The sequence below is a fragment of the Balaenoptera borealis genome (genome assembly GCF_965194805.1).
Source record: "Balaenoptera borealis genome assembly, chromosome: 14".
Classification (NCBI taxonomy): domain Eukaryota; kingdom Metazoa; phylum Chordata; class Mammalia; order Artiodactyla; family Balaenopteridae; genus Balaenoptera; species Balaenoptera borealis.
This window is the reverse complement of record NC_138875.1, coordinates 24,598,980-24,626,297: the sequence shown is the minus strand read 5'-3', so window position 1 is coordinate 24,626,297 and position 27,318 is coordinate 24,598,980. Positions and strand designations below refer to the sequence as shown.

Genomic DNA, 27,318 nt, shown 5'->3' with positions numbered 1-27,318 from the left:
GCTCGAACCCGCGTCCCCTGCATTGGCAGGCAGATTCTCAACCACTGCGCCACCAGGGAAGCCCTGTCAATCCTTTTAAAGAACCAACTTTTCACTTTCTTGATTCCCTTTATCGTATATTTGTGTTCTATATTTTGGCTTTTATTTATGGGTTTCATTTGCTTTTTTTTTTAATTTTAATTTCTAGGTGGTTGCTCAGATAATTGATTTTCAGCCTTTCTTCTATTCAAACATATGCAGTTAAAGGTATAAATTTATAAGCATAGTTTCAGTTGCAACTCACAATTTTTCTTCTCCCTAAGTTTCAATATGTAGTATTTTCATTATTCAGTTTGAAATAATTCAAATTATCTTTATGATTTCTTCTTTGACAGATGGGTTATTTAGAAATCTATTTAACTTCCAAATATATGAGGATTATTACATTATCTTTTTGTAATTGATTTCCACCTTAACTGCATTGTGGTCAAAGAACATATTTCATTGGAATTAACTCTCTTGAAGTTTGTTGAGACTTGTTTTATACTCAGCACACAAATTTTGGCACATGTGCCATTTGTGTTTGAAAAGGAAGCTGTTGAGTGTCGTGTTCTACATGTATCTATTTGGCCAAGTTTTCTAACTGCATTGTTTAAGTTTTCTATAACTTGATTTTTGTATGCTTGTTTTTACTATTACTGAAATAGATGTGTTAAAATCTCACTATGATTGCATATTTGCCAAAACTTCCTAGTTCTATCAACTTTTAATTTTGAGATTGTATCACTAAGTGCATAAAATTTAGAATTATTACCTCTTTCTGGTAATTGAATTGACTGTTTTTATTTCTAATAAAGTTTTTGCCTTAAAGTTTGCTGTAATATTAATATATCTATACCAGTTTCCTATAGTTGCTGTTTGCTGGGTGTATATTTCTCCATTCTTTTCTTTCAAAATTTCAAAATTTGTATTTTTTGTTAATTAAATTTTTTATAGATTTCATTAAAAATTTTTTTTATTTTATTATTTATTTTTGGCTGCATTGGATCTTCGTTGCTGCACGCAGGCTTTCTCTAGTTGCAGCGAGCAGGGGCTACTCTTTGTTGTGCTGCGCAGGCTTCTCATTGCGGTGGCTTCTCTTGTTGTGGGGCACGGGCTCTAGGCATGTGGGCTTCAGTAGTTGTGGCACGTGGGCTCAGTAGTTGTGGCTTGCGGGCTCTAGAGCGCAGGCTCAGTAGTTGGGCGCACAGGCTGAGTTGCTCCACAGCATGTGGGATCTTCCTGGACCAGGGTTCAAACCGGTGTCCCTTGCATTGGCAGGCAGACTCTTAACCACTGCGTCACCAGGGAAGTCCTCAAAATTTGTATGTTTTAAAAGTGTCTCTTGTAAACAGCATATAGTTGTTTTTATTTTCATTTTTTACTGTTAAATTCTTTTCCTCTAGTTTTATTGAGATGTAATTGACATACAGCACTGTACAAGTTTGAAGTGTACAGAATAATGATTTGACTTACATATATCATGAAATGATGACCACAGTAAGTTTAGTGACCACCCATCATCTCATATAGATACAAAATTAAAGAAATAGAAAAAAAAAGTTTTTCCTTGTGATGAGAACTCTTAGGATGTATTCTTTTAACAATGTTCATGTATAACTTACAGCAGTATTAAATTATATTTATCATTCTGTACATCACATCCCTAGATCTTATAACTACTATGGTAGTTCTTTTTAAATCAAGCCTGACAATCTTTGTCAACACTTGAGTGTTAGTTAGCCCATTTACATTTAATGTAATAATGGAATTATCATGTATATCTTACAACCTGCTTTCTATTTGTATCACCTATTCTTTTTTTCTTCCCTCCTTTTGCAGCTCTTAAACCTGTTCATTGAATTATTCCATATTCTCTCATTGGCTTGAAAGTTATACACCTTTTAACTAATATTTATTACAATATACATCCTAGACTTATCAAAGTCTAACATTAAATTGGATTTTTAAAAACTCTCTTCTTGGATGATGCAAGGGGCTTAGAACACTTAAACCCTATTAAAGCCCTCCCCACCTATATACCTTTACTTGAACACATTTCGATATATAAACTTCACAAGACATAATTATTTTTATGTAGTTAGTATTTATGTTGACCTGTACATTTCTCATTTTCATTGCTCTTCAATCTTTCCTGAAGCTCTGTCCTTACATTTGGGATCATTTTCCTTCTGCCTTTAGAATACTTTTAATCTTCCTTTAGGGTATGTGTGCTGATGAATTCTTCCAGCTGTTTGTGTAAAAATGTCTTTATTTCTTCTGCATCCTTGCAGGATATTTTCCCCAATTAGAAAATTCTAGGTTGGCAGTCATTTTCTTTCAGCACTTCAAAGGCTGTTTCTGCTGAGAAGTTAGCTGTCAGTTTAATTGTTGCTCCTTTGATGGTAATCCCTCTCCTACCCACGCCTCACCCCTCAGTAGCTTTAAAATTTTTCCTTTTCTTTGGTTTTCAACAGTTTTACTGTGATGTGTCTAGGTGTGGATTGTGTTTTATTTATCCCATTTGCGATTTGTTGGGGCTTCTTGAATTTATGGTTTGGTATCTTTCATGAGTTTTGGAAAAGTTCTCAGCCAATATTTATTTAACTATCCCATTCTTTTACGCTTTTGATATCCTCACTGTATCCTTCGTGTCTCTTAACCATTTGCTATCTTTTAAAAATTTATTTATTTTTGGCTGCAATGGGTCTTCGTTGCTGCACGTGGGCTTTCTCTAGTTGCGGTGAGTGGGGGCTTCTCTTGTTGCAGACCACGGGCTCTAGGCATGCAGGCTTCAGTAGTTGTGGCACACGGGCTCAGTAATTGTGGCTCATGGGCTCAGTAGTTGTGGCTCACGGGCTCTAGAGCGCAGGCTCAGTAGTCGTGGTGCATGGGCTTAGTTGCTCTGCGGCATGTGGGATCTTCCCAGACCTGGGCTCAAACCCGTGTCCCCTGCATTGGCAGGTGGATTCTTAACCACTACACCACCAGGGAAGCCCTTTTTTTTTTTTTTTTTTTTAGCTTTTCAATGATTTTATTCATCAAAATAGAATCATCTTGTCACATTAATTTTCTACAATTTACTTTCATAAAGCATGGAACACAGGCTCTCTCCACAAAATTACTGTTTTCCAACTTTCATCACATGTCCTGTCCTTCAGTGGCAAGATGAAGCCCTATCTTTTTGATTCTGGTTTTGCTCTGACTTTTCACCTTACTCAAGTTATAGAATTGCAAGTTTTCTAATTGTGTTGTTTAAATTTTCTGTAACTTGATTTTCTATAACTTAGACTTTTCACCTCTTCTTGAGCCCATCCACTGAATTATTCTGAATTTTTGTTATATTTTTCAGTTCTAGAATTTCCATTTGATCCCTTTTATTGTTTCTAATTCTCTGAAATTCTTGGGCACGTGCTTCTTTTTTTTTAACACAGAAAGCATAGGTGTTTCAAATTCTGTGAGACATCTGGAGAGACTGTGGGTTTCTTTTTTTCCTCTGGTTTTAATTCATGTAATTTATATTATTTGGTCTTCTCATATACCTGGATATTTGATTGTAACAGAAATAATTTGAGGCCTTGGGTTATGCTCCTGTCTTAAGTCAGCTTGGGCTGTTATAACAAAATACCATAGACTGGGTGGCTTAAACAAGAGACATTGATTTCTCAGTCCTGAAAAGTATGAAAAGGCTTTAAAGTCCAAGATTAAGGTGCTGGTTGGTTACATTCCTGGTGAGGGCTTTCTTCCTGGCTTATAAACAGTGGTCTCTTTGCTGTGTCTCCACATGTTGGAGAGAAAGATCTCTCTCATGTCTCTTCTTATAAGGGCACTAATCTCATCATGGGGTTCCACCATCATGACCTCATCTAAACCTAATTACTTCCCAAAGGCTCTACCTACTCATACCATCACACTGGGGGTTAGGGCTCAATATGTGAAATTTGGAGGATACATTCAGTCCGTAACAGTTCGTGTTCTCCAGAGAGAACATACATTTGCTAAGCACTGGGGGCACTAGTAATCTGGTTTCACCTCAATCCACATTCGGTGACTGAGGTGATTTAGAAGCTGGGTCACAGTATCCATGAAAGATAGTCTGCTGATAGTAATGGCGCACCAGGTAATCCAAACCAACCCTCCAACTAAGGGGAACTTGGAAATCTGGCCGAAAATACTTTAAAATTTTGTTGCAGTCAGCCCAGAGCCAACAGAATGGTGAGGCATTACCTGGTTAGTCATATGAGACGGCTTTCCTTCTGGAGGGGAGCTTCTGCTACTTCCAGAGGCTGTGTCTGAGTAGCTGGCACTTTTGATAGCCTTGTGAAGTCAGGAGGGTAGGGGTTGCCATACATGACCTGACCAAGCTGGTGGGGAGCTCCTGATGAATCTCCCTGGCTTTGGGTGGGAGATCCCAAATGGACGTACCCTAATGAGATTAAATTTTATGCTTTGAATTCTTAAAAAATAAAAATGCATTATTTGCTGTGGCTTGTGCTATAATCCATTCCTCAGCTGTGTCATATTCATAGGAAGCATGGCTCTTTGTCAGAGACTAGAAGCTCCTTGACTCCTGGAAGCGACGTAGGACACTGGAATAGCCCTGAATTTGGTGTCAGTATGCCCAAGGATCAGCCCCTAATATCAAATGGCAGCTACTGAAACTGCAGGCATAGTGCTTAGGAGGAGATTAAGAGACCAAAGGGTTGACCTTGCAAACTCAAGCTTATAAAGTATCAGAAAGTACCACAACTCTAATTTATGGCTCTGGAAAGCAGTGACTGTTATGCAGAGAGCTGTAACGTCTAATGCAAAACCCTGGCTCCACAGAACCTACAGGACAGTATGTTGCCTAAAGAATGATATATTAAGAAACTTAGGACCTAAAAGCACCCCCCACTAAACGTTCCACTTGGGGGTACCCTAAACAAGCTGGAGGAAACCGCTGAGTGTTCTGATTGACACTGGTCCTATGCCCTTTCCTCTCTCCGTCTTCTTCTACAGTTCCTGCGATTTCCTTCCGAAGGAGAGGACTGTGTGTGCAGTGTACTTTCTGTGCTTCGGGGACCTTCTTTTCTTTCCTTTCTTTGTCTTTGTCCTTGAGCTGCTCCACAGCCTTGCTTCCATCTGCACTGTTGAATGGTGGCCATCCTGTGATGCCAACCTTGCAAGGCTGTTGTTTACAGATCCTATGACACCAGCCTCAGTGGGTGATGTGGGGACCAGAGTTATAATTCTGAAGTTTTTTTGCACAGTGCCTTGAACTCTTGATAGGAAAGGTGCTATTGAAAGGGGCACATTCTTTTAAAAATAAATATTATGACGGAACCCTTTGTTGAAGAGATGACACGTTGCAGTAACAGCTCTGTATCTTGGGTAAAATCAGATGTTAATTTACATTCAAACACATGATGGTCCTGTATTGCCTCATTCTACACATTTTTACTTTGTGAAAAACTAAACAATTTCTAAGCAAATTAATGCAAGCATAATTCAAGTTTATCATTTAAATTTATTGTCATGTAATAAATCTTCCACAAAAATAAAGAGGAGACTCCTGGTGGATTTGCAGAGTGGAAGCAGTGACGCAGTGGTGTCTGGGAGTGTGTACTCACACACTTCCTCCAAGGCTGTAGCCCTAGCTGAGCTTTTAGGCCAGTGAGCACTTCTACTGTGTGGTTAATTAAAAGTGGCGGGGAGGGAGGGAGAGGACACTGCCAGAGAACGGGGCTTTGGGGGCACCTGGTGAGCCAGGTGGCCTGGGGAAGAGACTGCAGGACTCCCTCGATCAAGGCTTCCTTGGTAGTTTGCGCTCTATGACCGAGTTCTGGGGGACCATATCTCCTCCTGTCACAAGAACTGACAGTCCTGCAGCCCAGTGACTGCCCCATGGCACTTCCCAGTCCTCAGCCTCCTAGGTTAGTTCTGGGGTCTTACCAGGGGCTCAGCTGCTCCACGTGACCCTTTAAAAATTGTGTTTTGGTTTAAATGAAGGAAAGCAGATCCAAGTGCTTTGGAAACAAATTAAAGCTATATATCACGTTCCCATATAGGAAATAAAAATAATTGCTACCTGAAATGATAATCCAATCATTTCCCCTTTCTGACTGGAGGATTCCTCCTTCCACCTTCAAACTGCCTCTCCCCACGAGCCAGACTAAGCAGAAGCGCTTCACACGACTCATCTGCGGGTCTGAGGCCCCGTCCATGCGACCTTCAGTGAAGTACCAGAGTCCCCAGCCACTCGTGGAGACACGTCAGAGGCCTGAGGCCGAGGAAGCAGCGGGCAGGCCGCACGCGCCTCCTGGGTCCGCCCGCCAGTGATGGCCCTTCCTCAGGCGGTCAGCCGCAGGGAGCTCTGGTCTCAGCCCCTGTCCTGATGGAAGTGAGACCGCCTGGCCGACCTCAGGTGCTGCTGAGAGGATGAAGCAGCCAGGCTTGTCATGAGTGGAAACTACACGGACGTGCACTGACAGGTCATGTTTTCAGCCTTTTCCAGAGCTCGGTGTGACAGAAGATGGCTCCTCCCAGACCCTCAGAAGACGGTGATGAACCAAAATGACTCCAGCCTCCAGGTCCGGGACACAGGGACAGGGGAGAGAAGCTGCCTCTGATACAGATTAGGCAACGGCAGGCTGAAACGGGTGCTCGGTCTCATCTGGGATTATGTGCTTCCTATGCAGAAAAGCAAGTACTTTTTGTGTCTTTGAGAGTGAAACTAGACCGTGAAGGGGTGGCCATGGACCTAGAGCGTGACTCGAAAGGCCTGTCCCCTCTGTCCTCAGTGCCCACTGCTCTGCTCAGGGTGACCCCAGCGGCTGTTTCCCTCAGAGAAGCTCAGGGAGACAACTGCGATCACACAGGCCCCAAAGAGTTTAAACAAAGTCAGAAGTGGAGAGAAAAACATGTGTTTACTCTCATGTGGAATACTGTATTAATCAAATTGGTCTCCTTTTTCTCCTATTAGTCTGGTTGAAGAAAAAAGATTGCTTTCAAAATGAAGCTTTTCTTTTCCCAATGATTAATACAGAGTAGATTAACTTAATTTGTGCTAGACTCCAATTTAATTCAGCTACAGCTCAGAGGCCAAATCCACAAAAAAGCTAATCTGGGCTTCATGAGAAGGAGCCACTTCTTTCTTTGCGGGAAAGATGCCAGGGATCTAAAGGCTTATATCCAACCGCCCAGGCTTATATCACGGGCCTTCTGAAAGGCAACTGCATGCATACACGGCTTCATTTCCTTATTAATTCCTGTCTTGTCATCTTTTCAGGTTGATACTTCTCAATGTTGAAACACACACACACACACGACCAAAACAAAAATCCTGAACATGCAGGGGGAAAACAAAAAAAAAAGAAAGAAAAGAAAAGAAAAAGAAGTATGTACTGGTAAAGTTATATGCCTAAGGCATCAGGTTCCTGGAAAAGCTCTAGATTTTTGGTTTAGAAATAAAATTGCATGTGAAATAGCAGGTTTTTACATTTATTATTGTTGTGTAACTCCCCTCCCCTTTTTTGCACTATAATCTAAACTGAGTGATCTACTGCCAGCTGGCACCAATTCTCCAAACCCAAGTGTGCAAGGGAAACACGCCTGTGTGTTCCTCTTTAATAGAAGACGCACCAGGGAATCTGTCTACCTCTGTTCCCCAGAAAGAAAATAACTAGAAGGTTGCTTGGCTGGAGGGGGTCAGGGTGGGAGACGGCGTCCCGTCCTCAGTCGGAATCCATAGTGAACAGCTGGATGTCCTGCGGGTTCCAGTACAGGCCTACCGCTGAGTTGTACACCAGGGACCAGACATAGGGGATAAAAAACTCCTCGGGCTGCTCCTCTTCCACATATTTGAATTTCAGTTCTGGAAATTTCTGCAACGAAAACAGGATGATGTAATCAATCTCAGCCCCAGGTGAAAGCAGCAGTAGTTTATACGCGGCGTGTGTGCACGGTGCAGGGAGCCCACCTTCCCTGACTGGTCGGAGGGCCTGTGAGCCCCGGGGCCACAGATCCAGCTTCCAGATGACTCTGGAGGACACGTGAATCACCCGTAGGAAGGGCACAACCCCACCAGCCCTGGTCAGGGACGTCAGTGTGCTGAGAGGAGCAGGGACCTGGACGGGACGAGGCGGGCTGAGAAACATCAGGCGGGGAAACAGGCCCCGCCCAGGTCCAGACAGCGTTCAACAAAGACTGCACCACTGGGATACGGATGGCTGGGCCTCCTTGAGACGCTTCCCTCTCAGGGCTGCGTCACCGTGGAGGTGAAGACTTTCCTTCACAGTTCCTCAGCCTTGACTGTGCGGGCAGGCGGCGCCCACGGTGGGCCTCGGTCAGGGCCCTGAACAGCTCAAGCCCCCTCTTCCTCCTCCTGGGGGAGGGGGTGGTGGGGATGCTCCGGCTTTGTGGCGGGGGGGGGGGGCAGTGGAGGTGATTCCTGGCTCTACAAAGGCTTCCGGGCGACCGGGCCGCTCTCTGCAGTCCCGGCTGATAAGTGAGAACACGTGCAGTTTCGAGGTCCTGTAAGTAGCACTTCCACTGCAGCGTTTCACCAGGATTCGGGCTTTTGATTTTCTAATTTTACTCCTGACCTATTTATTCCAGCCAGAGCAGAGGAAGTGATTCCCCCTTCAGCAGCCCGAGGAGCTGCTGGAATCTACTAAAAGTCCCCGGGCCGCCTCCGGGGCGAAGGTGATTCTGACAGGAGTGGCTGCAGTTTGGTGACCTGTGTCCCAGGTGGGGCGGGGAGAAGGGGGCAACAGTGTCGTAAGACGAGGGGTATGGCGGAAGGGCGCGGGAGAGGGCTGAAAGGGACAACAGGGGAAACACACACACAGAACGCGTGGCCCACGAGGGCAGAGATTTCTATGCCCATCGTGTTTGCCGCTGTGTCCCCTTAAAGGGTGGCCACACACTTAATAAACGATTTGATGAATGAATCAATGAAGCAATCAACCGTATAAGGACCAACGATGTCCCAGGCACAATGATGAATACTTTAGGTATATTATCTTGTTCAATCCCTCTTACGTGAGTCATTCACTGATTACCATACTGGTTGAGCGTCTGCTTCTCTGCACCAGGCCGTGTGTGCACCGGGGCCTGGGGACACAGTCCCTGTCCTCACAGAAGGCGCCTTCTCGTGGAGCAGAGGGACAAACAAGCAGCAGCAGCAACAAAACAATGACAACAGAGGAGGAGGAAGGGAAGGACTAGGGGCTCGAGGCCTGGGGGCGGGGAGGGGCAGCCAGATGAAGAGGGAAGCGTGTTCTTTCTGAGGGAACAGCACGGAGGGAAGGCATGAGGCGCTTTATGCTGGAGGGAAGAGGAGGGGCGGAGGGAGAGTAAGCCCTGGTGAGCGGGGCCCAGAGGGGAGGAGGCCGCCACATGAAGAATCCTGGCCTCCACGTGAAGGTCCCGGAAGCCTCTGAAGGGTCTCAGAAGGGGGCTAGATGAGAGTGGCTCTGTGCAGGGACCATGCCGATCACAGAGTGGAGAACTGGAGGGCACCCGGCAGGGACAGGGCCTGGTCCAGGTGAAGGGCAAATGGGCCTGAACTAAAATGACACTAGTTGGGTGGATTTAAAAGATTTTAAAGAGAAAAGGGGGTGGAGGGAGTAGGGGAGCTACACACACACCCAGAGTTAGAGATTTTTAAGACAACATTTGCAATGATTAAGACTAAACATCTAAGTGCTGGATCCTCAGAGTTCCAGAATGATGACAGAGGGGCGGCGTTAAGCAGGAAATGCTTTGTGGCAAGGTGAGTTTTGAGTTAAATCTTAAAAAAGTGTATAGGAATTCGTGCAAAGGAGGGTCCTCTGGTCATGGGTGTTACTTCAGCATACCACAGACGGCACAGCCCCATCTGTTACGGCTTCAGCGAAAACCAGTTCTATTCCACAGCTCCCAGGGCATCAGTAAGTACAGAATATACACAAATGGGTTTTATAAGTGGCCCAGACTCCAGCACTACCTACCCCTATATCCCCCCTCATACACTTTTTACCCCATACTTGGCAAAACTACTCAGGTTTAATGCAAACCCAAGCCTTTTCAGACCACCAGTGTTTCAAGTCAGTTCTTTAGTATCATCAGTGCAAGGCTGAAAGTCTCCGTGTGTGCTGAGGGCCATACTGATTACAGTGCAGAGGACAACTTCTCCCACTGCGCTCGTGGGGTCAGTCTGGCTGACAAAGCGCGATCAGCTCAGGGATATGACACTACTTCCAGCACGTACTGATCTGACTGGAATTCAGTTAGGTCCCCAGTCTCCTTGAATCCCTCCCACCCCGGGCCGAATCCCCCCCATTCTCTGGGTGCACCATAGCCGCTCAGCAGCTGGGTGGTCTCTGGGGGCCTGGGGCGTCCTTGATGAGCCTCCTCACACGTTCTGTGCTGCTTCCGGCCTGGCATGGGGTTCTCAGGTGTGGGGACAGGGTTCCTGGAGGCGGCAATAGGCCTCTGTCATGGAATCAGGTGTCTTATAGGTAGCAACACAATGATCTTCTTTTCCATGAAAAATCTGCATTTGTAGCAGTAGGGTGCAGCAAGCAGCTGCCACCAACCGAGCACTCCCTGAGCAGCAGGTCGGTCTGGAGGCTCCCCACTTGCGTCGTGGTCAGTCACCACGGTGTCCTGCTGAGGCCCACGTGGCCAACCCCACGAATGGAAGGTGAAGCGGGGCCTGGAGCAGCTAAGCGGCTGGTTCTAGGTCACACAGCCTGTGGGCTGGAGTCAAGATGGAAGCCTGGGTCTGACTGGGTGGGAAGGTCAGTTTGAAAAGAGATACCACAGTCATAGCCACCCTAGTGCTTTGTCCTAAAATCCAATTCTCCAAGGCTCCACGGGGCCCTGCGGGGTTAGTCCTGTGCCCTTTCACTGTACGGACAGAATGCAGCACACACACTACTGGTCCTGATAGAATGACCGAACCCACAATGATGTCAAGAATCAAGAAAGTATGGGGGACTGTGTGTGAAGAAGAAAAGAACTTTACCCCCTAATAATGAGGATGCAAGTCCTAGTTCTTGGAATGGCCTCAACTTGAGAAAACTTCTCACGCTGTCTTGGAGAAAAGTGAGGGGCTGGGGGAGCAGAGGTGGTGGTTTGAAAAGGCCAGAGGCCCCCGCATTGCCTCTTTCAGCTGGAATAATAACCTCCTACATTTCTAAGCGGTAATGTCACCAATAAGGTGCGCTTCTTGCTGACAGTGATAAAAATGACTAAAAGATGTGAAACCTTTTCTCCAACGAGTGACATATTTAGGGGTGTTCCTACAAAGGCAGGCCTTAGGAAAGGGTGTGAGGCAACTTACCCGAGACTGCTTTCTGTACCTCCAGGGAGGGTGGGATGGGAAGTAAAGCGAGCAAGCTGCTTTCCTAAGAATTCCCTCCAACTGCATTAAAGAAACTCAGGCAAAACCTGCTCAGTGGGGTGGCACTATGTTCATGTGCTGGCACTAAGTCTACCCGCCCTTATGGTTTTGGGGAAATTCTGATGACTTTCCAGTTAGGAAGAGTAATGAATCAAAGACTGCCTTTAGATCACACACAGGCAGATCTAGGAAAAGGCCACCAGGAGAAGCACCTGGAACCCCCATGGTTACCCTTCCCACCACCTGGTAAAAATGGAGCTGAAAATGCCTCGTTTTTAGTCTTGGCTCGAGTTTAAGTCAAAACAATAATCCATCTCACTCTGGAGTAAGTGTCGTAAACAAAATCTCAATGTAGGGTAATATCCAGAGTGGCAAGAATATCCATATATAATATAAAATAGCACATAAAAAATAGTATAAAAAAGTATAAACTTTACCTGACAACAGCAGACATGTATTTCATTATGAAGTTTTTCAAGCTGATCAATGATTATTTCTATAGAAGTTCTCCGTAAAAACTTAATTAATTCTGAGATTATGGGTAACGTTTATAGCTACCATAACTGATTACGTATTACATAGCAGGAATGTTCAAACACTTGACATATAGTTACTCATTTAATCTTCGAAGTAACTAGAAAAAGCACCTGAAAAGCAGGCATATGATTTGAGTCCTAGCCCCACCTTTCCTCATTCATTCATTCATTCAGCAAATTCTTACTGAGTGCCTACTGTGTAGCAAGCACAGTACTAAAAACATAGCTGTGAATAAGATGTATACAATCTCAGCATTTAAGAGCTGAAAGAAAGTCCAGTCCGTATTAGCCAGGTGACTTGGGACAAGTCTTGTAGCCTCACTCAGACTCAGGCTCTTAAAAGGTAGAGTTTACTCTACTCTGAGACTTTGAATTTAACCGTTCTATTTCACAGAAATGAGATGAGCCATGTAAAAGCGCCTAACACACTTTTGGCGAAGCACTCAATAAATGTTGGTTATTATTACTGACATTGAAGTGATATGCAAATGTAAGGTATGCTCTTATTTTAGAACTTTCAGCGATCAAATCTAAAGACTAGAAATACCCCCTGGCCTGGTCCTAAGCCCATGTCTCTTACTCTACCCAACTGGACACTTCTGACTTGGCAACCCTGTTTCCTGACTCTGTTATTAATAACAGAAACACAGGGTTTCCCTGGTGGTACAGTGGTTAAGAATCCGCCTGCCAACGCAGGGGACACAGGTTTGAGCCCTGGTGCGGGAAGATCCCACATGCCACAGAGCAACTAAGCCTGTGGGCCACAACTACTGAGCCTGTGCTCTAGAGCCTGCAAGCCACAACTACTGAGCCCGCGTGCCACAACTACTGAAGTCCGCGTGCCTAGGGCCCGTGCTCTGGAACAAGAGAGGCCACTGCAATGAGAAGCCCGCGCACCACAACAAAGAGTAGGCCCCGCTTGCCTCAACCAGAGAAAAGCCCGCACGCAGCAACGAAGACCCAACACAACCAAAAACAATAAATAAATAAAATAAAATAATAAAATAAATAAAGTTATTAAAAAAAAAAGAAACATAAAGAACCTGGGCCTCCCCACATGAAAACCCAGGAACAAGTGCTGACAAATGGCTTAAAAGCGAGACTCATCTTCATTAACATTTTTAAAGAACAAAGTTCTGTCACTGCAAGAAGGCAGGTTCTGAAGAACTGCCTTCTGTCCGTCTCAGAGTCCTCACTTGGTGAACGGTGAGTTAAGTGAACGAACGCGTGGCTTCACGGCTGTCCACAATCCTGTGACGTAGCTGTTGAACTCAACTGGAGCTGAGGACTAGCTCTGAGGGGAGCGTGCGGCTGTGTGATGAGAAGAGAGGGGTCACCTCTAAGCTGTATCTGACACCAGGCTCACCGTCTCCCTGGATGATGATGCGGCATGTTCAACAACCTCCAACAGGGGTGTGGCGTCTAACCCCGAGGGGACCTGGCTGAGGTGGCTGAGGTGACCAGGAGCGAGGACGCCGGGCCTTCTGCTAGCTCACGGAGCCCACCCAGCTCAGGGGAAGTGACACGCTGAGAGCGCCCACGTGCCGGTGCTTTTCACTTCACCCACGACCACCCGGTAGCAAAAGCGGCACCTCACAGCTCATCGGCGTATCTCCTTCACGGCAATTGGGGCTTAGCTTGTGCATGTGTTTGTTTACTCGGGTACCATCTGTTTCCCCACTAGAATACAGGCCCCAAGAGGGCAGGGACCTTGTGAGCATCTGGCATACCACTGACACTTAGGAAATGCTTGTTGAATGATGAGTTAAATGAACAAGCGCATGACTTCAAATCTGCACATAATCCTGTGACATAGGTGTTATTAACTCTATTGAATGACTAAGAAAACCAAGGTTCAAAAGGATAAATCACACGCCAAAGAGGACAGAGCTAGGAAGTGGTAGAGCCAGAGGCTGAATGAAACTACATCTCTCTGCTGTGGCCTCTCCAGAGTCAACAGGTACCCAGCTGCGTGTTTCTTGAAAATGTCTATATCCAACATAGATGGGAGGCTTCCATGTCTTTCCAGTAATGATAATGTGCCTCAAACACTTCTTCCATGTCCCCTAGCCACTAAGTCACTAACCTTTTGTGCCTGAGTGTCCTCACCGGGAAGGGATGGAACTGATCTCCGGCTCTGGAGTCCAGGTGACCCCAGGCTGGGGGTCAGGAGGCCTTGGCTCTGTCTTGGCTCAGCTACTGGCAGGCTGAACAGTTTGGGGCAAGTCACAGCATTTCTCCAGGACTCAGGTGTCTCACCTTGTGTAAAATGAAGGACCTTTAAGCTCCTTCTGATTCTACTGGGTGTGGTTTTACGAGATGACCCCAGTAAGGTCTACACACTGGCATTCTCTGCATGCCTCCCGGGTTCTGCTGGGCCCACCTGGAGAAAGGGCTGAATGAGTTGGGTTCAGTGGGAACCCCCAAGTCAAGCACTTGCTGGTTTGCACTTAGCCAGGCTTCACCTGGGGGCAGTCTCAGCGGAGAAGGTCAGTATCTGAAGGTTCCTGAGCCGTCCTGTGGGTTGACAGCAGTTTGTTTTAAAGGCTGAGACTCCCAATTGCTTAAAATCAAGACAAACACGAGGCCATGGTTGAGCTGCTGTGGCCTGAGAGCTTGTGGCTAAGTGGGCTGAGGTCCCAGGCGTGGCCCCGTCTGTGCTAGAGAATGAAGGCCCGGCCCCTTCCATGGAGCGTGCGCCACTGGGCATGCGGGAACCCAAAGGGCAAGCACAAACAGAGCAGCACGAACACACTTCTATCACGAGCAAAACCCGAACGCTGCAGACGGCACGCTCGCACGCCCCTCGAGCTCCAGTACCAGTTCCTCTCACCGTAAGGCTACAGGTGAGCTGTGAGGTATTATTTCTTGAGTTATTTGCTTGCAACTTTGCACCAGCACTTAAAAGGTTCATAAAGGGGGATAAAGCATAATTAGCAAGAAAAACAGAGCATGTTCTCTAGGACTGGCTATAACAAAGTGAACATAACAAAGCACAAGGTAAAAAGATTCCTTTTTCCTGCAATAAGTTGTTTTTAAGACAGTGTACTGGGAACATTTTAAAAGGGTGAATAATAGGCATAAATCGCAAAAGAGTTTGGAAAACACTGTTCAGTTGACCTGACTGAATGGGAATGCAGCCTCTGCGTAACTAGCTGTGTCCAAGCTGCACCAAATTTGACACCCCCCAAGTCTCCCTGTCTATCTAACCAGAGAGACAGCCCACATGGGCTGAGAGCGAAACAGACTTTCTTAAAAACATGTGCTCCTCGGGACTTCCCTGGCACTCCAGTGGTTAGGACTCAGCGCTTTCACTGCCGTGGCCTGGGTTCTATCCCTGGTCAGGGAACTAAGATCCCACAAGCCGTGCGGCCAAAAAAAAGAAAAAAAAGAAAAAAGAAAAAAAGTGCTCCTTTAATCCTCTTAGAAGTCTGAGAGCTAAGGAAAAGAAAGGCAAAAGGTTTTATTTAGCACTAATGACACTGGGGACACATCTTGTCAGAATTCAGTCCAAGAAATGTCATAGTCTGAATGCCAGATCAACAACCTAGAAAAAGTCACTCTTTCCTTTATGTTCTTTTCAAGCCTGTGGAGAACGCTAATGCCATCCTGTGATGGCTGGGGGAAGCCCAGCTTCCTCACTTGAGAGTGTCTTCACTCCTGACCCCGCCAGCAGGGCCCAGGCCACCTGGGCCTTCCCGCACCTCTACCGCATCTCCCCTCTCACCTGCTCAGGCCCCCGTGGCCTCCAGCCAGTGACTGCTGGGTGGACGTGCTTGAGGACCCACTAAAGCTCTGGGAAAGCGGAGGAGGGAGGTCTGGGGGGACGGGGGCTTTGATTTGACAGTTACGGCAAGAATTCATCTGGAAGGGGCTAGCAGAGGGCGGGGTGCTGGTCACCACAGGCCCAGGCTTTCCCCCCTCTCTGAGACAGTTGTCTCGTGACTCAGCTCAACAAGGAGGGAAAAACCATCTCTCAAGCTTGGAGCTTGGTCTCAATCCAAAGCTACTTACAACAATCTTGTTGTTTTGACTTTTGGAGCCAGAGGTAATGCTAGACTCTCAAGTTTGGCCGGAATGTTTTTATCAGCTCCAGTGAATCAACCCACCGCAGTGGGACATCCGGACGCCCAGCCCAGAGACAAAGCAAAGGTCTGATTTGGTGGTTGAGGGTCGGGTATAATAAGCAGACCAAAAGCTTTAAAGACTGTCTCTGCTTCAGCCATGTGATCTGGTGAAAACCCACAGGAAGTTCAGCGAACAGATGTAGGGCTCAACTGCAATAATTTTATTACCACAAAAGTTCAATGGAGTTTTCCCCCTTCCACCATTATATAGATAGCATCAGAAACTCTAGCAAGCCCCTGGCATGTTTCCAGAAAGTTTAGTGCAATTTAAAATCAAATAGCTATATAGCACATTACAAAAAGTTCTTTCAAAGACCGTTTCAAGCCTCTGAACAGACAAGTGGCGGGTGATGGTCAGTAGTGAGGCAGGCCGGCACTGCTGGGAGAGGGCGTGGGGCAGGATGGACGAGGTGAGTTACTGATGGCAGCACACACGTGGGCTGTGGTGGGCAGGTTCCATGCAGATGGAAAGTACCCTGTTTCAAGCTTCTGTCATAAGATATCCAGGTAGGCATTTACATGCAGTTATTTTATCCACAGGTGAATCTGGGATGAGCCAGTTTCCCTACCATTCCTTCCCTCATTTACTCTCATTGTGTAAACGCTGGTCCTTCAGTGATGGGTCCTTAAACTAAACACTGGTAAGAGCCAACTATATACGAAGCACTGTGCTTGAGGCCGTAGAGGAAAGAAAGAGGAATAACTGTTGCTTCTCTAACAGGGGGTATAATTTAGTAGGACGAATAAGAACAGTGGGAGCATGACACAACATGGAAGGGCACTGCCCTGGAAGGCTGCTCTCCCAGGCAGACTGGCCAACATTGGGGTTGGAAGACTGTAGGTGGCTTTGAACAGCAAACTCTAGGAGAAGCATCTATCTATATGATCAATGCAGCTAAACTGAGCTTCCCTGGTGGTGCAGTGGTTGAGAATCTGCCTGCCAATGCAGGGGACACGGGTTCGAGCCCTGGTCTGGGAAGATCCCACATGCTGCGCAGCAACTAAGCCCGTGCGCCACAACTACTGAGCCTGCACTCTAGAGTCCGTGAGCCACAACTACTGAGCCTGCATGCCACAACTACTGAAGTCTGCATGCCTAGAGCCTGTGCTCTGCAACGAGAAGCCACCACAATGAGAAGCCCACACACTGCAAGGAAGAGTAGCCCCCGCTCGCCGCAACCCGAGAAAAGCCTGCGTGCAGCAACAAAGACCCAACACAGCAAAAAATAAAATAAATAAAATAAAAATAATAATTCAGCTAAATTATGGCCTGAACAAGCCTGATCTGCAGGCTCTTCTATGTGTGATGGAATGAGCTGCAAATGGATCCAATATTATTACTTACCTGACAAAAAGGAGATAAGCACTGGCCTATGAATAACAGCAACACTGAATGTGGAGCAGTCCCATTTTATGCAAATCAGTTTCAAAATTAAATTCAAAATATAGAAAATTATAAAGGGCCATTGATTAAAAGTTACAAGTGAAGAAATGCAAAGCTAAAGTTAAGAAGCCCACCATGAGGTGGCTCAGAAGACAGTTACAATACCTTGCATAGCTAAGAGCACAATGGCTGGCTGGGCAGCGGGGACCTCAGGGGCTCCCTGGGAAGTAAGTTACCACCAAGAAGAGAGCTACAAGGTGAGCGGACACCTGTCCTGAAAGCTCAGGCCAGGCGACCACCTCTGAGTATTACAAGTGACACTAATGATGTCTGTGACCGGTGGCAAAAAATTAAAAACCTCTTAGGAAAACAGAGGATACAACAGAAGGTTGAACCCACACGTGTGATGAGCTGTCCAGCATCATGCCATCAGCCAGAATCTGACGCCCACTGCAGTCTGAAGCCTGGGCAAACGTCCCTATTAGACCCTTCTCTCACAGGTCCAGGTTAAGATGGGTCATCAAAAGGAGGATGTCTTCAGTTTGAAATTTCTCTCTCTTTTCTGGGGCCTGGTGGGGCGGCCCAGAGGAGAAGGAAGTAAGGGCAGGTTCTCCCGCCACAGGGGAAGTTAGAGAAAGGCCTTGACAGATGGGTTATGACCTGTGGGGGAGGGACTGGGGCAGGGAGGAAGCTGGCATTGCATGGGGAGAGACCCCTGTGAGCAAACAACGAGGCCAATGGCTCACCCGTGGGCCTGGTGAGTCATGTGGGACCAGCGCCCAGGCTCGAAGGCCGGCAGCTGGGGACGCTGCTGGAAGGACAGCATGCAAACAGGGAGGGGCCTTGAAGGCCGGGACAACAAGTGTCCATTCGGTGAGCTTAGAGTTGAGAGAATAGGTATGCTGCGGTTAGAAATGTCTAATTTAAAAGTCATTAGTTCGGGCTTCCCTGGTGGTGCAGTGGTTAAGAATCCACCTGCCAGTGCAGGGGACACGGGTTTGAGCCCTGGTCCAGGAAGACCCCACCTGCCGCGGAGCAGCTAAGCCCGTGTACCACAGCTACTGAGCCTGTGCTCTAGAGCCCGCGAGCCACAACTACTGAAGCCTGCATGCCTAGAGCCTGTGCTCTGCAACGAGAAGCCACTGCAGTGAGAAGCCCGCGCACTGCAACGAAGAGTGGCCCCCGCTCACCGCAACTAGAGAAAGCCGCGCACAGCAACAAAGAAACAAAGCAGCCAAAAGTAAAATAAATTAAGAAAAAAAAAAAAAAGTCATTAGTTCTGAGATGGCAGTGGAAGTTGCCAAGTGTGTAAACTCCTCAAGAAGACTGAGCTGCAGTATAGAGTCAAAGCCCCTGTTTTGAAGGCAAATCAATTCCAATTCAGAAGCCTGGGAAGAGGAGAACGTTTTGATTCCACGGTGGCAGATGAAGGGCTAAAGTAGAGAATTTACTGGCAGAACTTCTTGCGCTGAAAGCGAGCCCAGAGGGGGAGCCACAGATAATTGGAATTGCTTGCCCTTTCTGCAGCGGGCTCATTATTTTGGACAGGACTCAGATACCTGGCCAAGAGAGTGAGATGTCAGAAAAATAAATGCATTACTATGAAATAAAAGTCTAAGTAGAATATAAGCTCCAAGAGGGCAGGGATTTTTTTTTTCTTCCCCACTGATGCATCTACCAGTGCTTAGAATATTGCCAGGGGCTTAACAGATATTTGTTGAGTGAGTGAATAAAGGAATGAATGAACAAAGAGGTAAAAATTGCTGTTTGTAGAAAAACTCAGGAGTTCTGGGGGGAAAAACGAGTTGGGAAAATTGAGTCCTGCACTGGGTGAGTTAGTGGAATAACTGCCCCAATTTATTTGGGATAAAATGAGCCAAACTAAGCCCATGTCACTTTGAGAAGCAAATGAACTGACTTACTGGGATTTGGGGGCAATACTTCAAACCTAATGGATTAATTTACTTTTCAAATTGCCTGTTCTCCTTGCTTACCACTATCCTACCACCGTCATATTGTCACTTACCTAGGAAAAATCAGATCCCGAATAATGGATGACATTAATCTAGATGGTGATGGTCATATTTTATATTTCAATATATCTAATTATGGAACATAAAGTGAGCTCATGTACTAGTCATGAACTGATGTATAATATGTAAACAGAGACAAGTTCCATTTTTAATGAGTCCTTTACTTTTTACTCTTGCCAAGACTGCAATATGGTTTTTTTAAAAAAGGGGAGGATATGGCCTCAAAATGTAACACGTAAGTCCTAACTACCGTGTCTGTGACAATATTTCTTTACACTAATTTTTTTTCAGGTTAATATGTGAATTAAGTGGGAGCGGGAGATGCAGATTTGGAGAAAGATTCTGAATCATGCTTAGGCAAATTCTGGCAAAGCAAGGATCTCTGCTATGTATGAAATGTTCATGCTGGGAGTTACATGTGGGTGACATGTGGCGGGTATGGGGGCAAGGGCACATGAGAGGCTTTGCTGGCATGCCCCTGCCCAGACTGACGTGTCTCTGAGTGAAGGAGAGTTTGTGTGATTATATCAGGCGAGAAGACAGCCTTTGCCACAGTACATCAAAGAGATATCCGGGAAACAGAATTCCTACTAAGACAAATGCACAGATAGGAAGTTGTCTTTGATTTCTTAAGAGTTATTTCCTTTGAACATTCTTAGGATTTATGTTATCAGCAAATGTGACAGTTTTTCAAGCCTTCAAGGGGCATCACCCATTCTTAGAAAAGTCATGCCTTAATTATTCCTTAGCAAGAAGTTGAAATGAGGCTCTGAGAATCAATGTCCCATGTATCTACTATATAAGAGGATTTTTTTCCTCTGCTTATGGAAAGAGCAATCTATTCCTAGTGTTCTGTGAAAGCCTTGTGGTTGCTAAACCAATGACGTTTTCTTCAATCTACTTGGAGAAAATCCCACTTAAATCCCATGATTCTAAAGGTAAGCTTTTACAACATAAAGTTCAGTCTCAGTGCTTCCTGTGGCTGTATCTCCTAGTGATGCAAGCATGATCCGTGAGTGGAAGAGCCGGACCTGTGACTTCCTGTCAGATGCAACAGTCCTAGCCCCGTGGTTACTCCAACATGTGTGATCAATGAATTAAAAGCACAAAATTAGGTTTGTTTCCTTCTCTACAGTCATGAGGACTAACAAAGGGAATTAGGAAATCTAGAGGAAAAGGAACAGAAGCAGAATGCTCCAGATGATTCCTGATAATCCTATTTGCTGTTAGGAAGTGAGTCCACCTTAGATTTCACTCAGGGATGGTTAAGTCAATGTCAGGCAGAGCAATCTAGAAGATGGGCTCCCCCAGCTTCAACTAGACAGGTCTAGGTCAGCTAGAAAAATTCGTATTACTTTCCTGAACCTTGACACTAAGAGATCCTGGAATCACAGAATACCAGCACTAGAAGAGGCTCCCAATTTTGAAAAGAAGGTACAAAAATGTACAAATAAAACCACAAAAATCCTTAACAGTCATAAGTCCACCAAGTTAACTGGAATTCATATTAAATGACTAGTGTATAAGTTGATTTCTTCAAGAAATTGTTCTAAGATAGGGAACACATTCATTACCTCAGCCCAAAACGCCCTCAGACTCAGGCTCATTCCTTTTCGGGAAACAGTTGACACTTTCCAAAAATTAAAAAAAAAATGCTATTGATAAAATAGTTGTGTTTTTTTATCCCCTTGAAGCCAGTAAACATATTATTAAATGATTCAAAAGCTTGATTTAGTGTCATGCATCACATTGTAAGATATCGTCTCACTGTGGTCTTTTTTTTTTTAAATATAAATTTATTTATTTATTTATATATATATTTTATTTTTGGCTGCGTTGGGTCCTTCGTTGCTGCATGCGGGCTTTCTCTAGTTGCGCTGAGAGGGGGCTACTCTTCGTTGAGGTGCGCGGGCTTCTCATTGCGGTGGCTTCTCTTGCTGCGGAGCACAGGCTCTAGGTGTGTGGGCTCCGTAGCTGTGGCTCGCAGGTTCTAGAGCACAGGCTCAGTAGTTGTGGTGCACGGGCTTAGTTGTTCCGCGGCATGTGGGATCTTCCCGGACCAGGGCTCACACCCGTGTCCCCCGCATTGGCAGGCGGATTCTTAACCACTGAGCCACCAGGGAAGTTCTCACTGTGTTCTATTTGTAAAATAGCTATCAATTGTGAAACACTCAATTGGTTGAAAAGCTCAAGACAGGAGATAACCAATGAATGCATCAGAAGGAACTAATCAAAGCAGTTTGTCTAATTTTTCTCAGGGAAAACATGAACAGGAAGAAGCAAAGACAGAGCAAAGTGGGTGGTGGGGGACATCACTGAAGGGCAGGAGGTGGAATGAGAGAAATGCTAGCACAATAGAGTTCTGTGATTTGAGAACTAGGACCAAAAAAGAAAACGAAAGGGAACCTACCTGACTATACATTAAACTACAAAGCTAAAATAACTGAATGGTGTAATACTCCTCCCTCTAATTCGGACCATCACAGATGTATATAATTTAGAATTTATACCTGCTATGTTATAATCACAGAAGAACTAACTAAAAGGTCTGTATAAAATATCTCATCTACGGAATACAGGATACATTTTATTTTATAGTTTAAAAAAAAAGTGGTTGCGATTTAAACTTCCCAAAGTTTTGATTTTGAAAGTTTAAGATTTAGAAATTTCAAAATACGCAAGAGTACATGAAAGGGCCAGAGGCTCCCACATTCACCAGACTTCTTCCTCCTCTCTTCTCACTCCATCTTAATCAATTAACCAATGTGTTATGTGGAAAACACCGTGGGGTACGGCAAGTATAAAGCAAAGTTCAGACTCTCAACGGGCTGAAAATCTAGTAAGGAGACAAAATGTAAATGTACAAACTAAACATTTAAATATCAACCTCATTGTTAAATACCGAGAAGAGTGATATAGAGAGTGAACTACTGAAAAGTTTTCAGCAGGACGAGATTAATACATCTGTCACGTCTGGGACAGTCTTCACGGAGGCAGGCGGACCTAGGCTGTACAGGCAGGTAGAGAAGGGGCAAGGAAGCCACTTCAGGCAGGGCCAAGCAAGGCAAGAATGAAGAGTGGGTTCAGGGGCTGGGGGGCAGACAGCAGGCAAAGGAACATGGCGGTAGGCAGTGGGGGCTGAGGTTCTTAAGGTGGACTGGCCTCAGGGTTTGAATTGTACTTTATTCTTCCTGGACTCTTCAGGCATCAGGGTATCAGGCTGTGAAGAACGTAAGACAAGTGGTGAAGTTTATTCAAATGACTGGGGGTAGAGGTGGCAGTGATAACGGTGATATATACGTGTTGTGTGTGTGTGTGTGACGTTTCCCCCAACAAACTGCACCCGTTCCCTCTCACCACCCAAATTCGCGTTAGAGAAATGAGACCCACAGACCAGCAGCATCACCATCACCCGGGTAGGCACTTGTTAGAAATGCAGATTCTTGGGTCCCAACTATTCTGTGATTCAGGAAGGAAGAAGGGAAAGAATGACCTGAGAGAAAAAGAATTTCAATTCTGGAGGAGCCATGTGTGGGAGTAAAGTTCTCACGAATCGGGAAGGGTGGAGACTGCAGAATGGCAAAGGCATCCCAGCACAGTGGGGTTGGAAGGACTCAGACACCATCTTGACAGCTCCCTCAACTGGCATGTGGGGAAACTGAGGCTTACAATAACAATCATTTATTTCAGGCGGCAAGACTAAAACGTGGCAGAGACCTAACAAGAAATAAGTATTTTGGGCCACTGGTTAGGCTGGCCCTAAGACACAGACAGAAGCTGGGAACCATCTGTGTGGAGCCTGAAAACAAAGTGAAGGTAATTAGGGAGAAAAAAAAAGGGAAAGGATGGTAAAAAAAAGTGGTGCTTCAAGACGATCTAGTAAGTGCAGATTTTGCTAGGAGCTTCCTAGTTCCACTAGTATGCAATCATTTCACAAATAACTAATGACTCTTAGCTTACTGCTGTCTTTAATGATGCTGACGTTAACAGGAGACAGATTCAGAATATGAAGGGTCAAGAGCTCTTTCTAATCCACAGTAGTAACATTCTCTTTGGCTTGAAGTTCTAAATGGGTCATGTAGGATCCTACTCGTGGCCCATCTTCTTAATAGCTCAGTGCCATGTGCACAACTCCCCCCAAAGTGCAGAGTGGCCAAACAGGCAAATTGTTCATGGGCTTTGGGTCGATAATTTTCATTCCATTACTTGGACAAAGGTCTCCCTGCAGTGAGAATGGGAAGGCAAAGATTATGACGAGCTGAAGAATGGAAAAGGCTAGACAAAGAAATGTTTCCCTCTAGGGTTCCAAGAAATACCCTGGGAGGGTTTATACAGAATGAGTGAACCAGCGGCCAGTGGCTGACTACTAAGTAACAAGCACCCCTGCCCTGCCCCCACTGGCCCTCACCCCCCCCCCCCCCCCCGCACTCCCCGCCAGCCAATGATTGCGCTGGTGCTGGTCCTGCTGCGAGGGTGGAGAGGGACTCCCAGCCCAGCCAGCAAATGAGAAATGCGGAGGGAGGGAGGGGGCTGAAGAAGACGTCAGAGTTTCCCAAGTCATTCCAGTCCCATTCTCATTTCTTCAGCTATCACTCTCTGTTCCCACTTCCCTGAAATAGAGGCAGGACCTTTAAGACAATTCAGAGAGACCTGACAGCCACACAACAGGCTCAGGGTCCTTCTTAATTCTAGCGCCACGATGAAATAGAGCAACTAAACAGCCCACTAAAGAGAAGGTATTTTTATTGTCAATATTATGGCAGAAAAGAAAAATACTTCAAACTCTCTGCTTTCCAAAACCAACATAGAGAGATGATACTGAACAAGGCACAGGTGATGTGATCACAAATCAAATATGACCTGGATCTCAGATCACATGCCACTGAGGAAGACACTCACGGAAAAGCTAATGAACGTGAAGATGTTAACACTTGGAAGCTGAAACACAGATCAAATGTTCCATTTACAAAAGCCTATTCTTTGCCATTCATGAATCCTGCTTTTACTCTTTCGTATACCAAAAAACACAGGTTTTAAGTTTCATGTCTTAGTGTGTTGTTAGAAGTTTAAAAACTGGCCCCCATATCTAAAATGGAGTATTGTGCAGGCTTCAGGGCAGGCTGGAAATTTAACTGCACTGGTATAAATGCACGTGACTTCAATTTTTTTCCCATAATTTTCTTATGAAGGGAATGTTTTACAACTTTATGAATAAGCAATAACACTGCAGGCAGATTAAAAAAAAAAAAAAGTATGCTCAGAGGTGGCAAAGCAGTGGTAATATCCACCAGGACCAGGAGGCCCAGAAAAGAGTGACTCTATACGCTGTGAAGAGGGCTGCTCCCGGAGCCCCAGGCTTTCCGCTGACACGGCTCATGTCCTGGGTCAAAGCATCACATCCACCCTTCCACCTTTGTACAGTCTTGAAGGGGTATTTCGCAAACTGGAAATGTAAAATAAAAAGGACCGTCTTGGGGCTTCCCTGGTGGCGCAGTGGTTAAGAATCCATCTGCCAATGCAGGGGACACGGGTTCGAGCCCTGGTCTGGGAAGATCCCACATGCCGTGGAGCAACTAAGCCCGTGTGTCACAACTACTGAGCCTGTGCTCTAGAGCCTGCAAGCCACAACTACTGAGCCCACGTGCCACAACTACTGAAGCCTGCGCGCCTAGAGCCCGTGCTCCACAACAAGAGAAGCCACTGCAATGAGAAGTCCGTGCACCACAACAAAGAGTAGCCCCCGCTCACCACAACTAGAGAAAGTCCGTGCACAGCAATGAAGACCAAACGCAGCCAAAAATAAATAAGTAAAATAAATAAAAAAAGAAAAAGAAAAAAAAAAAAAAAAGGACCGTCCTTTGTATATGGAGGCAGTAGTCCTGGCCCTCAGCCTCGTTAATGCAGATCCTTTTAGGTGTGCGTTTTTCTCTGATCCAGCCACATACCTTCACCTGGTTCCTCTCAGAAACACGGGTGTAGGATTCAAAAGGGACTGGTTTCTTTACTGGCTTGTAGCCCCAGAACAGGGAGGGGGACCAGGTAGTGATAAGCGACTGTCATGAAACATTCTAACCCACGGCTTTCTCAGCCACCCCCAGACCCCTTCCTCCACACTTTCAAGAAGCTGGAACTTCTTCCTTCGTCTGGGCCCTCACACTTCTGTCCACCACTAAATGACACTATTTTTTTAAAACCTTATAAGGATGCAGCCTCTTCTGGAATTCCTCCGATTTCCAAGTCTCACTCTCAAGTTCTTGAAAATGAGGGCAGTTCCTGAAAGGCAGGTATAGCAACCGAGGACAAAAGAAAAATCATAACTTGTTTATTAGTCAGAAGAACTGTGCTAAAGATGCTGCAGCTATATTTAAGCCCCATTAGGTGCAAAGCAACCTGAATAAAAGATTCAAATGTGTTTTGAGCTGAATGGAAATTCTAAGATTGAGGAAAAAGAGAGAAATTATCTGCAAGTCTTAAATAGCAGGACACGCACCCAGAGGGCCAAAGACCTGGGGATAATGGTGGTCAGAAAGAGCAAGGCAAGGAGGCTGGGAGTTGCGCTTGTTCCCGTTTTCTCCGCGGCAGTGGCTCTGCGTGCTGTGGGGACAGGCAGAGGTGGGACGAATGTAAATACCAACTGAGGGGGCCGGCTGGGGCCTCGGGAGCCCCCCGCCCTCTGTCATTCACAGGCTGAAAGCCTGGACTGGGCCAGGCAGGTCATTTGGACTCCGGTCCCTTTTAATTCCCCAGCTTAGGCAGACTGGAGGTTGTAAAAGGCAGGCAGTTGGTACTTAATGCCCCTCATGGCAGTGGTCATACCTACCAATTATTTGAAACTGAAATAAACACTATGATAAGGAAGCATAAACCTTTAAGACTAATATGTCTCTCTCCCATCTAGGCTCCGACGGGTATAATGGAGGGAAAATTCAGGATGTCTGAATTTTAGACTTGGCTCTGACACTAACAAACTTGGACAAATAACGTCACCCATTTGACACTTAGTTACCTCATCTGTAAACCATTACTGCTGATGAGGCCTGCTCTGCCGGTGGCGGGGAGCTGAGGTTTAAGTGACTCACGCGGGGCTGGGGGCCCAAAAAGGGCCAGGCAGGGCTGCTGGGCCGATCCTTGCCTTGTCCACAGAAGCAATGCCACAGAAGGGCCATAAAAGAGCCCATCTCCTGCCCTGTGACAAAGGTCACACAGCCAACGGAAAACTGGGAATAGAGGGACCCCTCCCTTCTCCATTTTGGTTGGTTGCTTGGTCTATCTATCTATTTTTCAAAGCAGTGCCTCAGAAGGCAAGTAAAACATCTGTAGGTGAAGCATTTGAAGATCTGTAGTCATTTCCAAAACATGACAATGGTTTACGAGAAGGAGTCTTACGCTTTATAACACAGGCTCTAATTATTCCAAATTTACATATTTCAATAAAGAAACATGCATTGTTGGGACTTTCTTGGTGGTCCAGTGGGTAAGACTCCTCGCTCCCAACACAGGGAGCCCAGGTTCGATCCCTGGTTGGGGAACAAGATCCCGCATGCATGCCGCAACTAAGAGAGGTCCGCATGCTGCAACTAAGAAGTCTGCATGCCGCAACTAAAGATCCCGCATGCCGCAAGGAAGATCCCACGTGCTGCAAGGAAGATCCCACGTGCTGCAACTAAGACCCGGCGCAGCCAAAATTAATAAATAGAAATAAATAATAGGGCTTCCCTGGTGGCGCAGTGGTTGAGAATCTGCCTGCTAATGCAGGGGACACGGGTTCAAGCCCTGGTCTGGGAAGATCCCACATGCCGCGGAGCAACTGGGCCCGTGAGCCACAGCTGCTGAGCCTGCGCGTCTGGAG

At 46.0% G+C, this 27,318-nt stretch overlaps 1 protein-coding gene across 3 annotated transcripts in view; it reads right to left on the bottom strand.

Annotated features, from left to right (window-relative positions):
• Positions 1–5,507: 5,507 nt before the first annotated feature.
• DYM (dymeclin) overlaps positions 5,508–27,318 on the bottom strand; it is a 386,034-nt gene continuing 364,223 nt past the window's right edge. For all 3 annotated transcript variants that reach the window (XM_082355413.1, XM_082355415.1, XM_082355414.1), the window contains exon 17: positions 5,508–7,883. In XM_082355413.1, the coding sequence (XP_082211539.1) occupies positions 7,734–7,883 (150 nt within the window). In that variant the 3' untranslated portion in view covers positions 5,508–7,733. The remainder of the gene's footprint in view (positions 7,884–27,318) is intronic.